This window comes from Carcharhinus amblyrhynchos, chromosome 26 (genome assembly GCF_965287045.1).
Source record: "Carcharhinus amblyrhynchos chromosome 26, sCarAmb.v2.hapA, whole genome shotgun sequence".
NCBI lineage: Eukaryota > Metazoa > Chordata > Chondrichthyes > Carcharhiniformes > Carcharhinidae > Carcharhinus > Carcharhinus amblyrhynchos.
The window spans coordinates 29070012-29083681 of record NC_137349.1 but is presented as its reverse complement, the minus strand read 5'-3'; the positions used below and the strand labels follow the sequence as shown (position 1 = coordinate 29083681).

At 43.9% G+C, this 13670-nt stretch overlaps 1 protein-coding gene across 1 annotated transcript in view; it reads left to right on the top strand.

Annotated features, from left to right (window-relative positions):
- LOC145358565 (phospholipid-transporting ATPase ABCA1-like) overlaps nucleotides 1–13670 on the top strand; it is a 172041-nt gene that overhangs the window by 48236 nt on the left and 110135 nt on the right. Inside the window, 3 exon segments of the mRNA XM_080212727.1 lie at nucleotides 3926–4047; nucleotides 7494–7688; nucleotides 9012–9101. Coding sequence (XP_080068853.1) covers nucleotides 3926–4047; nucleotides 7494–7688; nucleotides 9012–9101 — 407 coding nt within the window.

Sequence of the window (13670 nt, the reverse complement as noted above, 5' to 3'; positions counted from 1 at the left end):
TATTGTGAAGGGGTTTGATCAGGTAGACAGACTGTTTCCATTGGCTAAGGGAATCTGAAACACAAGGACCACAGTCTCCAGAAAAGAGGCCAATCATTTGGGACTGAGCGGAGGAGAAATTAATTCACTCAAAGGGTTATAAATATTTTGAATTCTCTGCGGTTGACAGTTGTGGATTCTCCATCTATTGAATATATTTAAGGCAAGGATAGCCTTCGATGCTATTTGGGCTCAAGGAATCGAGGGATATGGGGAGTGGGCACAGAAATGGAGTTGAAACCCACTGACCACAATAAATGGCTGAAAATGCCTGTGGGCCGTATGACCTACTCCTACACCTATTATTTTGTGTTTGATAACCAGGCTATTGAACATAAAGCACTTTAACATCCTGAAGACTCAATATTTTGTAGCTTAGCCCACACTGAACTCTGTCTGAGACCTTGCTGCTGACGCTGGCAGTGGAATATTGACGTTTTGTGGAAGGGTCCATATTGTGGTATGTTGCAAAAAGAAATCAATTAATTTTAAGTAGAAATGCGATAAAAATGTCTTCCAACTGACTATAATATGGTTAAGTTGCTGAGTGTGTCACTTTGAAAAGTCTTTAACCATGTCAGGACAGCTCGCCAGTACAGAAATTCCCAGAATCACAAGGTCCGGACACTCTCAACTGACCTGCCCACAAACATGTAGAGTATTCTGGTCCACAGCCTGAATAACAAGCCAGTGAAAGATCACACCCAGTGTTTGCTTAGCATTAATTAGATATTACAGCTTTAACTCCTCAATTTAGCAGCAGAATAGATGTTTGCCAGAAAATTAATGGTAGATTTGGGGGGAAGGCTGTTATTAGTGTGTTTATTTAAAAGAAAAGTGTCCATTTGTGGTGTGGTTGAGATGTGCCGTGAATCGCAAATAGCCACCAATTGCTGGTCCATTGGGGCTGTATCGTCATTAGCCTCACAAGGAGGGAAGCTTGAGTCAAACTCTGCACGGGATCAGAAATAGCTGGATTTGTGCATAAATATAAATGAATCTCGATCCAGACGATTATAATTGCTATTTCACACTGTAAGAATGATTCTGATATGAAACTCAATCTTGGAAACCAAGAAAAGGAACAGTTGTGTGGAATCGCACTTCAGTAGGGAGAAAAACTAGAAAGAGTGCGGAAAAGATTTACTAGGATGCTACCGGGACTTGATGGATTGTATTGTAAGGAGAGGCTGGATAGACTGGGACTTTTTTCTCTGGAACATAGAAGGCTGAGGGGTGACCTTTATAGAGGTTTATAAAATAATGAGGGGCACAGATCAGCTAGATAATCAATATCTTTTCCCAAAGGTAGGGGAGTCTTAAACTAGAGGGCATAGATTTAAGGAGAGATACATAAGTGTCTAGCGTGGCAGTTTTTTCACAGAGTAGTGAGTGTCTGGAACAAGCTGCCAGAGGCAGTAGTAGAGGCAGGTACAATTTTGTCTTTCTAAAAAGCATTTAGAAAATTACATGCGTAAGATGGATATAGAGGGATATGGGCCAAGTGTGGGCAATTGGGGCTAGCTTCGGGGTTTTGAAAAAAAAGGACAGCGTGAACAAATTGGGCCAAAGGGCCTGTGTCCATGCTGGAAACCTCTGACTCTAAAACTTTCTAGAGGTTTTTGATTGTATTTTTTCCCTTTAGTTTCCTCTCTTGCTCCCACCCCACACCAGCTGTGCCAACACCATCTCACTGGCTTCGCACTGCAAGGTGACTTCATTGATATCCAAGTACTTCACATAGTTGTTACTAATTGTTTAGTTTTAGTGAACGTTGTTTCTAATTCTGTGTTCCAATACCACTGGCCATCCTTGGCAGTGAGCTATGGTTCACACTCCAGCAAAGTTTTACTCCGTTCACAAACCCAACAAATGGTCGCGTTGCTACAGCTCTCACCTTATCAGGATCTGCGTGAAGAACTTTTGCTGTCAATACTTGTAGTTCCTTCTGGTCTTGGACAGAGCAAGAGCCATACCAAGTTGTGATACAACCAGAAAGAATGCTTCCTATGGTGCATCTGTAAAAGTTGGTGAGAGCTGTAGCTGACATGCTAAATTTCCTTAGTCTTCTGCGAAAGTAGAGGCATTGGTGGGCTTTCTTAACTATAGTGTCGGCACGGGGGAACCAGGGCAGGTGTTTGGTGATCTGTACACCTAAAACCTTGAAGCTCTTGACCATTTTTATTTCATCCTCATTGATGTAAACAGGGGTATGTTCTTCACTATGCTACCTGAAATAGATAACTATCTCCTTTGTTTTGTTGAAATTGAGGGAGAGATTATTGTCACTGCACCAGTTCACTGGAGTCTCTATCTCTATCTCTATCTCTATCCTGTACTCTGTCTCTTCATTGTTTGAGATCTGACCCACTACAGTGGTGTCATTAGCAAATTTGAAAATCGAGTTGGAGGAAAATTTGGTTACATAGTCATAGGTATATGAGGAGTATAGAAGGGAGCTGAAGATGCAACCTTGTGGGGTACCAGTGTTGAAGATGATTATGGAGGAGGTGTTGTTGCCTACCCTTACTGATTTGTGGTCTGTGGGTTAGAAAGTTCAGGATTCAGTCACAGAGGGAGGTAGTGTGTCTTTACTAAACTGAATGTAACATGGCTCCCGTGCCCAAGACATTCCCTCAAGGCAGAGGTCACATGACTATGACATGCAAGGAAAGATGCTTAATGATTGCATTCCAAAACCCAAAAGGCACCAAGGATGAAATGGCCATGAATTTCAATAAGGATAAGAGCACTCACAAAATGCAGAGTATTCAATCCAATGGATGGGGATGATGATGAGTTGCAGAGGGATGGTTATGAAACCAAAAACACCATCTCTGATGCAGAGTGGGATCCTTGCGATGATGCCAAAGTGATTTAGCGTGAATTTGGTGAACTATTTGTTTGGATGCCAAAGGCGGTTTTTAAACAGTTGCAAACCTGTCATACATTTTAATGGACTTCCCAAACCCCACACCATCAGCTGAAAATTTTTGCGTGAGTGTGGAAATGCAGTTTTTCACTCCCCATTTAAAATGGGACACCTGGCCTCAGCGGGGGCGAGTGTGCACATTGCACAGGCAGCATTGCTGACCTGGGGAAAGGCTAGAGGAACATGGGAAGGGGTGAGATGTGACCTTTCGTACCAAGATGAAGTAGCTTAGTACAGAATTTCACATTAGCACACTCGCTGTTATCTCTGGGTAAAGATTTTGGACCTGTCCTAATATTCCATGAATTAGAATAAATTTTTTTAAAATCTGAGGAATGCAATGTAAGTGATGTTCTTCGGATAGGACACCAAGGTTCAGAAGAATAGGCGAGAAGGTGGAATAAATGAACAAGCACTGGTTGGGTGGTATCATTTGGCCTTTTACAAGCAGAAATTCTCCAGAGGGAAGGAAGCCACTGAGGGAGATAACGTCCTGGGAAAGAATGAGAAAGTGGCAAATTTCAGGAGTGACGATTTGGGGAGAAGGTGGTGTGTAGGATGGAACATTAAGAGCTTAAAGGCAGGAGAGGAAGGTTCAGAGAAGCAATGACCATAGATGATTTGATTAAAATAAATATGGGAAAGGTCAGAGACCGGAGAGGGGTTGTCTCTCACATGTCAAAGCTTCCATGTCTGTTGCCCAGGACAGCGTCAATAAAATCAGCTTGGTAACAACCCAGAAAGCAGGCGATTTTTCAAATCTTCATTATTCAGTAATGATTAACTTTATGATTATGTGGTGAATTATGTTAATAAGTGGATCAGATTTGTTTATTACGGGCCTGTCATCAGCAGAATAGAACAGGTTCTCCACATTCGTAATTCAGAATAATTTCTTGAGGTTTGATGTGCATACATTGTCAATGCATTGATTTCCTTTTGATTCCTCCATAGGTTTGCCAGTAAGAGAATATCTACAGAGGAATCAGACACTATCCCAGTTTCTCCTGAAAAATGCATCACTTCCTACAGAGGTGGTCAACGACTTAATGGCATCAAAAATAAATCTCGAGCAGGTAATGGCTAAGATGGAGCTGTATGGAAAGCTCTTGCAGAGGAGTTGTATTGGGTTGAGTAGCTGCAGGCTATGATGAGAAGAGCACAGTCCATGGTGATGGTTCTGTTGACCATTAAGCTAGGCTGACCAGGCAGGCTCAGCCCCCTGTCTGTCTCAGCAATAGTAAAAAGTCTGACAACACCAGGTTTTAGTCCAACCTATTTATTTGATAGTAAACTCACAAGCTTTCGGGGTTAGCCCTTTCGTCAGGTGAATGGAGAGTTCTGGCCTCAGACAGAGCATATAAAGCACAGACAGTTTAGAGATTACTGATTAGAATGCGAATCCTTACACCTAACCTGCTGTTCAAGACCTGAAGTGGCTGATAATGTGAGTGGTAGGAGCACTGATCACAGTTTAAAGAGATGTGTATTGTCTCCAGACAGTACAGTAAGTGAGGTTTTGCAAACCCAGGCAAGTCACGGGGGTTACAGGTAGTGCGACATGAACCCAAGATCCCTGTTGAGACCGTCCTCATGTGTGCGGAACTTGGCTATCAGTCTCTGTTCAGCGACTCTGCGCTGTCGTGTGTCGTGAAGGCCGCCTTGGAGAATGCTTACCCGAAGGTCAGAGGCTGAATGCCCGTGACCACTGAAGTGTTCGCCAACAGGAAGGGAACAGTCTTGCCTGGTGACTGTCGAGCGATGTTCATTCATCCGTTGTCGTAGCGTCTGCATGGTCTCCCCAATGTACCATGCTTCGGGACATCCTTTCTTGCAACGTATCAGGTAGACAATGTTGGCCGAGTTGCAAGAGTATTTACCATGTACCTGGTGGATGGTATTCTCACGTGTGATGATGGTATCCGTGTCGATGATCCGGCATGTCTTGCAGAGGTTGCTGTGGCAGGGTTGTGTGGTATTGTGGTCACTGTTCTCCTGAAGGCTGAGTAGTTTGCTGCGAACAATGGTCTGTTTGAGGTTGTGTGGTTGTCTGAAAGCAAGAAGTGGGGGTGTGGGGATGGCCCTGGCGAGATGTTCGTCTTCATCAATGATATGTTGAAGACTCCGGAGAAGATGTCGTAGCTTCTCCGCTCCGGGGAAGTACTGGACGTACATCTTCTCCGGAGTCTTCAACATATCATTGATGAAGACGAACATCTCGCCAGGGCTATCCCCACACCTCCACTTCTTGCTTTCAGACAACCACACAACCTCAAACAGACCATTGTTCGCAGCAAACTACCCAGCCTTCAGGAGAACAGTGACCACAATACCACACAACCCTGCCACAGCAACCTCTGCAAGACATGCCGGATCATCGACACGGATACCATCATCACACGTGAGAATACCATCCACCAGGTACAAGGTAAATACTCTTGCAACTCGGCCAACATTGTCTACCTGATACATTGCAAGAAAGGATGTCCCGAAGCATGGTACATTGGGGAGACCATGCAGACGCTACGACAACGGATGAATGAACATCGCTCGACAATCACCAGGCAAGACTGTTCCCTTCCTGTTGGCGAACACTTCAGTGGTCACGGGCATTCAGCCTCTGACCTTCGGGTAAGCATTCTCCAAGGCGGCCTTCACGACACACGACAGCGCAGAGTCGCTGAACAGAGACTGATAGCCAAGTTCCGCACACGAGGACGGTCTCAACAGGGATCTTGGGTTCATGTCGCACTACCTGTAACCCCCGTGACTTGCCTGGGTTTGCAAAACCTCACTTACTGTACTGTCTGGAGACAATACACATCTCTTTAAACTGTGATCAGTGCTCCTTCCACTCACATTATCAGCCACTTCAGGTCTTGAACAGCAGGTTAGGTGTAAGGATTTGCATTCTAATCAGTAATCTCTAAACTGTCTGTGCTTTATATGCTCTGTCTGAGGCCAGAACTCTCCATTCACCTGACGAAGGGGCTAACCCCGAAAGCTTGTGAGTATATTATCAAATAAATAGGTTGGACTAAAACCTGGTGTTGTCAGACTTTTTACTGTGTTTACGCCAGTCCAACGCCGGCATACCCACATCATCTCTCAGCAATGACAGTGCTTTGGCTACAAAAAGAACAAAGCAACCAAGATTTCCAATTGTGAACTCTTGACAAAGTTAGATGTGCATCCCTATTGTATTGCAGAATCAAAAACACCAGCGCCCTTTTGTCTAGTGAAAAAATAGTCCCTTGTACGTGATGCCTGGTATCTACACAATTGTATCCAGGTATATTTAAGAGCCAAGAAACTCTACTGGACTCCTGCCTTCCGCCTTTGGGTCTGGTTGGAGATGGCCAAGGTCATACAGGAGATTGGATGAACCTTTGTGCAATTTTGGGATTTATGTCATTGGGAGGAAACTTGGGGAAGGGGGAGAGAAGGAATTGAGATGCAAAAAGTAATAATGAGATGTGCCTGCATCTCTCGTGTTCTCCTGCAACATGGTTGCTTTCTGTACTGTATAGTTGGCTTTTTTAAAATTTCCTGAACATTTTTGTTAAGGGCCACTGTCTCAACCAGCCTCTTGCCTGAGGACCACTTTGGGAACCATGCAACAAGCACTGCTGAGTTCTGGGTCTGTCCCCAGTATCTCTCCTGATCAAACTGGACATTTTGTGGGTCTTCAGTCACTTCTATTTTCAGTGTGTCAGCAAATCATCTTTGGCTGACAAGCTCTGCATTCGTCCTTGGAACACAGTTCAAAATCTGAGTCAACTATTCACAGAAAGTTGACCCCGCTGTTGGGTGATCACTTGGCGATCACTTGTTGACACACTGTCAGCATTGGTGGCACCAAAATTGAGAATTGGCCAGAAACTTAACTGGGCCAGCCATACAGATACTGTGGCTACAGGTGCAGGTCGGAGGCTGCATATGCGTAACCCACTCCCCAACTCCCTAATGTCTGTCCACCATCTACAAGGCAGGTATGTGATGGATATTCTCCACTTGTCTGAGTGAGGGCGGCTCCAACAACACTCCAGAAACTCTACTTTCGGACACTCCACCTCCGACACACACCAGCAGCAGCATGTACCATCTACGTGATGCACAACAGTAGCTGGCCAAGGCCCCTTCAACAGCACCTTCCAAACCCCTGGCCATGTAAGGCATGTGCAGCGGGTGCCTGGGAACATCACCACCCACAATTTGTCCTGGTCACTCAGGATATTGAGGTTGCTCGATATCCTGACTTGGAACAATTTCAGCGTTCTTTCACTGCCACTTGTTCAAAAACCTGGAACACCGCCAGCCTCTCCTGCTTTTAGAAATGGACAGTAAATGCTGCTTGTGTCAATGCTCATATACCATGAACAAAATAAAAGCAACTTTCAATGTACAGCTTTGACCAAGATTACGCATAACCAGAAAGTTACTTGTGTTGAAAAGCTTGCTTCTGTCAGATATCTATATACTTGGATTGGTCTTTAGTTTACCTGTCTTTGGATTTTTGCAGATATCCCTTGCTGGTCCAAGGGCAAGTTATAAAGAGATTGTTTGCAACATATCTCATCTCTCCACCTTCTTAATTACAAAGAACAAGAGGGTACTCAACCGTTTACACAGGAGTCTCTGTGCCTTACCGGAGGAGACACTGCAGAAAGCAACAGCTATTTTCTTTTCAGAGATCAACTTACCTAAACTCTTGGCGGTTAGTTTGTTTCCTTTTATTTAATAGTCTGAAGTCTGTGATTTGTGTTCTGGCCTTTGCACAGCATGATAACTGTGCATTGTAGTCTCCGTTACAAAGATCCAACTTGGCAGTAGTTTAAAACGTGGTGTTACATGGCTTCTGCCCTTATTCCTGAGCTTTCCGTGAGCAGCAAGACAGGAGTCCTGAGAGTATGCAGGATTAATTCATACCGGCATCCTGTAAGCTCACTGATTCAAACCTTGCTGAATATGAATCTTAGCACCATCAGCTATGCTGTCTTAACGTACCAGTCCACAGAATGAACTGTGATTTACAAATATATGGAATAGGAGCAGAGCTAGGCCACTTGGGCCCTTGAGCCAGCTTTGCCAGTCATTAAGACCATGGTTAACCCGTTTGTTTCTAATTCTATGTTTTCATCTAACCCGATCTTCCTTGCCTAGCAAAAATCAATCTAGCTCCGATTTAAATGACCTTGCTTCTGCTGCCTTCTGAGGTGGTGTTCCAAAGTTAGATAACCCTCTGAGGAGCAAGGAAATCCTCCTCATCCCTGTCCTGAAAAGAATAGCTCCTAATTTTAAAAACCATGGCTCCTTGTCCTGGGCTTCCCCCCCAGAGAGAAACATCCTTTCGTGTCCACTTTGTCAAGATCATTCAGATTCTTGTGCGCTTCAATTAGGTCACCCCTCACCCTTCTAAATTTGGTAAAGGATTATGTCCCTAGTTTTATAATTCTCTTAGCATTACGTTAGATGCTAGCCTAAGTTGACTCTGGAATGCGGTTTGATCCTTCTAAACATGGAAACATAGAACATTACAGCACAGTACAGGCCTATTGTGCTGAGCTGTGTCCAATCCCAAGATCAAGCTATCCCCTCCCTATAACTCTGGTGTGCTCCATGTGCCTATCCAATAACCGCCTGAAAGTTCCTAAAGTGTCCGAGTCCACTATCACACAAACCTTCTGACTCTTACACGAGCATTTTTTTTTCGATGCTCAATTCAAAGCAGCAGCTTTATATATAGTAGAAAGTGCTTTGTTGTCCATATATGGATATTTGACTGACCCAGAAATAGCTGTGGAATTTAAATAACTGTAGTCTCTCCTTATGCTATAAGAAGCCTCTATTTTGTGACATTTGCCGGTTAGTCAGTAAATGTATTCTTGCCAAGGGTGTTCTAAATATGTACATGTCAAATCTGTAGTGCTAGATTGTTTTTGCATTTCATCTATTGTTGCATGGTGATGGACAAGTCCAATCTATTGCCATTTTGTTAGTGTACACCTACCTGTTTCTGATCCATTTGTTTTCCCTGCAGGAGAGGGTTACATTTACTGCTGCAAACACACTGAACGCAACTAATGCCCTGAACAATTTTCTGTACAAAATGGGATCTCTTGTGCGGCAGGTAAATCTCTACACAACTACTTGACAATGTTTCATGGGCTGTAAAAGATAGCATGAAATTCGTGAATAAATGTATCTAAATCCCTTGCTCCTTTGCATGCATTTTTTGAAAAGTTTTATTTATTAGTGTCACAAGTAGTCACATTAACACAGCAATGAATTTACTGTGAAAATCCCCTAGTGGCCACACTCTGGTGCCTGTTCGGGTACAGTGAAGGAGAATTCAGCATGGCCAGTCCACCTAACCGGCATGTCTTTTGCACGTGTGTGTGTGTGCGTGCATATACATTTTCCTGCTTTCTAGGTGTGCAAGTAGCTATTTTACACCAAAACTGAATTGAAAGTACAGGGTTCTAGGGCAAGACCAATATTGTAGTGTAATTGAAAGAGATGTTTCTTTTTCCATCAGCCAAAGTGACCATAAACCTTTTCCCAAGCACTGCCCATTGTCTTTTCCTTTTGTTTACCTCTTTGACAAAGTTTGGATCACTTAATGGGATTGTATACGTTGTTGTAGCTGAATCTTAGCCTGTGCGTAGGTGAGGACATTATCAGAGTCGGCTCTGATGCATTTCATTTAACACCCTCTCTCTGGACTTGGACACGAAAGGAGTGGTCATGTGGGTGAGGTGTTCACGACCGTTGAATTATGTTCGAATGAGACCTTCAAGAAAGAAAAGGAACAGGAGAACATTGGCAAAATAAAGTTCTTTTTAAAAGAAGAAAGATTGAGATTGGAGCTTAGCCATCCAGTTTTGTTTTTGTTTAGTCGTGTTATTCAGGCTTAGCCTTGACTGTTTTAGAAGACTTGATATTGACCTTATTTGTATTATTGCTGTAAGTGTACGGTACTAGTCACAGCAGGAATTGTATGCTGTCTCATTCAACAGAATATTTTGTGACTGTGGTTTTTCTGCTTTGCAAATTTATTTGCTTCATAGGCATAGGCTCCAGATAAAACTGATGCCAAGAGTCGGTGAAAAGATTTTAATGACACTCTTAAGAAAAGCTTCTTTGATTGGAGTTGCTTGCATGCAGGCATTGTGTTGTGTTCAATCCGCTTTGAACACATTCACCACTTGGCCAGAAGATTGGAAAGAATTTAGCTGCTACTCGAAATTCCTCCGAGCACGATAACGCTACAGTATAAAACCTTTGAACCAGAATGGGATCCGTTTCCCTCAGATTGTTAGTTTGCAAAGGGTTGGGCCTGTTTCTGACTGATGATTATCTGCAGCTATTTGAGTTGGTTTGGTCTAACTCTTCTGTCACTTGCACACTGCCAGTCGTCACTTGTCACTGGCCCTAATGCAGATATTAAATCAATTGAACTCGATAACAAGATTTGCCATTGAAGATGTGTAAAGTGACTGCGTTGTAATGCAGTGATTCAGAAACATTAAATGCACAAGCATGTTCAAGGAGTAGAAATATATCAAAGGGTTCAAATTACAAGCCAACAATGTTACCAGGAGTTTGAACTGTTTTATAGTCTGCATTTTGGGTTTCCAACTTTGGTTGGATCTATTCCTGGAGGTTTCATCACTCCAGCAAATGCCCCAATCTTTAAACTGCTTGTTATTCCATCTCTCATGTCTTTTTAGAGCTAAGTATTTCAGAAGAAAAAATTCCTCTGATTTTTCTCAGGGTTGATCACACCAATATTCAGGAAATAAAACTTGGAGGGTTGGCAGCTGTACTTCGTGAGATACAGTCTATGGGCTAACCATGACGCCACTTGCAATAATCTGCTTATTGGAACTCTCAACATCTCACATAACACAACTCTTCTAAATGTTGGGTCATTATACTGACCTGATGAAAGCAATTATACTTTATGTGCAAATAAATAGCAATGTGAATCAGGAGAATAGATACTAAAAATACCCTGCAACATGAGTGCACTGCAAATCCCTATGAAGTGTTAACTATCCTTCCCATTGAAATGTCCGTCAAATTGGATGAATAAAGATTTCAAAAACCACCTTCATTTTAAGGAATTTGTGAATTCTTCACACCTGCAGCTTCTGAAATAATTTCAGGGCACTTTTTGGTTTTTGTCTTTTATTGTCCAAACTGGCGCTTCTGGTCGCTGATCCCAGATCAAATTAAGAATCATAATGCAGAAGGAGGCCATTGGGCCCATCAAGTCTGCACCGACCATAATTCCACCCAGGCCCTACCTCATAACCCCAGGCATTTGCTCTAGCTCGTCCCCCTGATACAAGGGGCGTTTTTTAGCATAACTGATCAACCTAACCAGCACATCTTTGGACTGTGGGAGGAAACTGGAGCACCTGGAAGAAACCCACACATACTGGGAGAGTGTGCAAACTCCTCACAAGCAACGACCTGGGTCCCTGGTACTGTGAGCCAGCAGTGCTAACCACTGTGCCACCATGCCACCCCTATTACAACTGGCTGGTTAACCTGGGAGATTGCCTCCTGAGAAAAGTAAACAATATTCCTGTGAAAATCTGATTGGAGATGTTCAGCGAATGTGGAATTTTATAGCAGCAGAATGGAGAGCCTTTAGCCTCTCCAGTCAGAAATTTGCATGTCTCTCCAGTGAGAGAAAAATAATCCGGATATATAAATCTCGATTCATTAATTAATCAGTTTAGTGCCTTCACCACTGAACAAGCCAGTTCTTTTTAATTGGTGGCGCCTACCAATTAAATCACAAAGTCTCTGCTATTTAGCTCTGACACAGAGACAAAGAAATCAGACTGTGTCACCAGTTTTCGTTCACAATTTACATTTACCTAGCCCATTAACTAAACACTAAGTACCTAAAATACATTATTACATAACCAGCGACTATATGCTCAGTAATCAACGACCTTGAAGTATAAATCTTATAGCCATAAAACTGGACACGGTCCAAAAGCAGGCACTGGGATCGTGATGCACGATTAACCCATAGCTATCGCTTCTGATGCAGCAATGCTTTGCTGCCTGCTCATTTAAATAATTGTAACATGCAGAAACCTATAACCAGGGTGCCAGCATGGCGGAGCAGAGTGTGGAGAATCGTGAGAGGCTAACTCGCACTACTCAAATCCCACCTCTTCAAGGGCGGTGTGTTGTGGCTGTAACCGGTGCTGGAAGGTACCCTGCACTTGATTCTGATCTGGAAAAGATAAAAATGGGCCAGAGGGATTTTCCAGCACTGCATGGGAGGCCTTTGTGCAGGAGGTGGAAATCGTCATCTACCCATGAAAGCCTTCCATACCAATCCTTTGAAGACAGCCGTAGGAATCCAGTCCGACAGATCTGGATTCAATGTTGCGAAAAGGTCAATGACCTGGCACGAATGGTCAAAATCAGAAACTGTATCTTCAACTGTACCACACTCATCTAAACATATTCTCCAACAATCTTGATTAATTCCCAACATTCATAACCTCACCTGACCCTCCGGTCCATCGCATTGCTGCAAGCCTCCAAAATGAGTCTGGCAACTTTTTCCTCACACAGCCAGCTGTTGAATAATGACTCGACCCCCAAAAGCGTTGTGTCACACTCGCTGACACCCTTCCCCCTTTCTCTCGCAAGGCAAGGTGTCACATAATTGGAGGCAGCAACACTTAACCTTCCCAGGAACAGGCACTGCTGCGTGTTTTTTTTTCCTCTGTGGAGTGGCCAGGACCAAGGCCATGGCTAACACATTGACGATGATGATCTGCTCATTCCTAATGCTCCTTCTCTTATCCCACTTCCCCTTATCACGTCATCTGTTATGATGCACAAACTGCGAGCGGTATAAACCTGCAGTGCCCGTTTTCCTCCCTCCCTTTACCAATCTTTGCACATTTCTCCTTTCAGAGATGCAAGGAGGGGCAGAAACTAGTTCTGCTCCTGAGAACAGGGGGACTTTGTGCAAGAGGCAAAATATTCCCGCTAGTGAGACCCAGCAGGCCTGGGCGGGCGAGGTTTATAGAATTCTCCTTTGGCCTCGGGTGGGATTTTACAAACTTTACCCAAGTGAGGTCATAAAATCCCGACCTCTGATAACAAGTATGAATTTTGCAGTGGATTGGAGGCTGATCAGGATTCCTGATGGCAAGCTGCAGGAGCCTGTTTGTAATGTTCCGCATTTTCATTAGACACGTACTCACCAGATTAAATTACACCATCTGCAGCAAATGAGAAACACCTACTTTCAGATTCAGGACTGGTTCAAGGTGGGGTACAGCAGGTGAGGTATTTTTCAAGGTGGAATTTAAGTGAGGTGGTGGGGCTCTTTTCTTTCGGTATGAGGCACTTTGTTGGACAAGGAAAAATTGGGCTGGTGGGTTTGAGGTTGAGTGACCAGGCAGCTTGGGACAGGGCAGATCATGCAGGCCTCGAGTGGAGCTGGGGAGGACCGAGGGAGAGAGCCGGTGACCCAAGGAAGGTCAGTCTGCTCTGATGGCAGTTGGCTGGCCAGGGTTGTTGGAGGGTTTAGAATGCTGGGGGTGGAAGCAGGCAGCTTGATGGTGATGGTGCCACGCTCTATGTTGATGGATGGTGATACGGAAGTTGCCCAAAGTAGAATGACGGTTATGGAGGGAAGGTGAAAGATGAC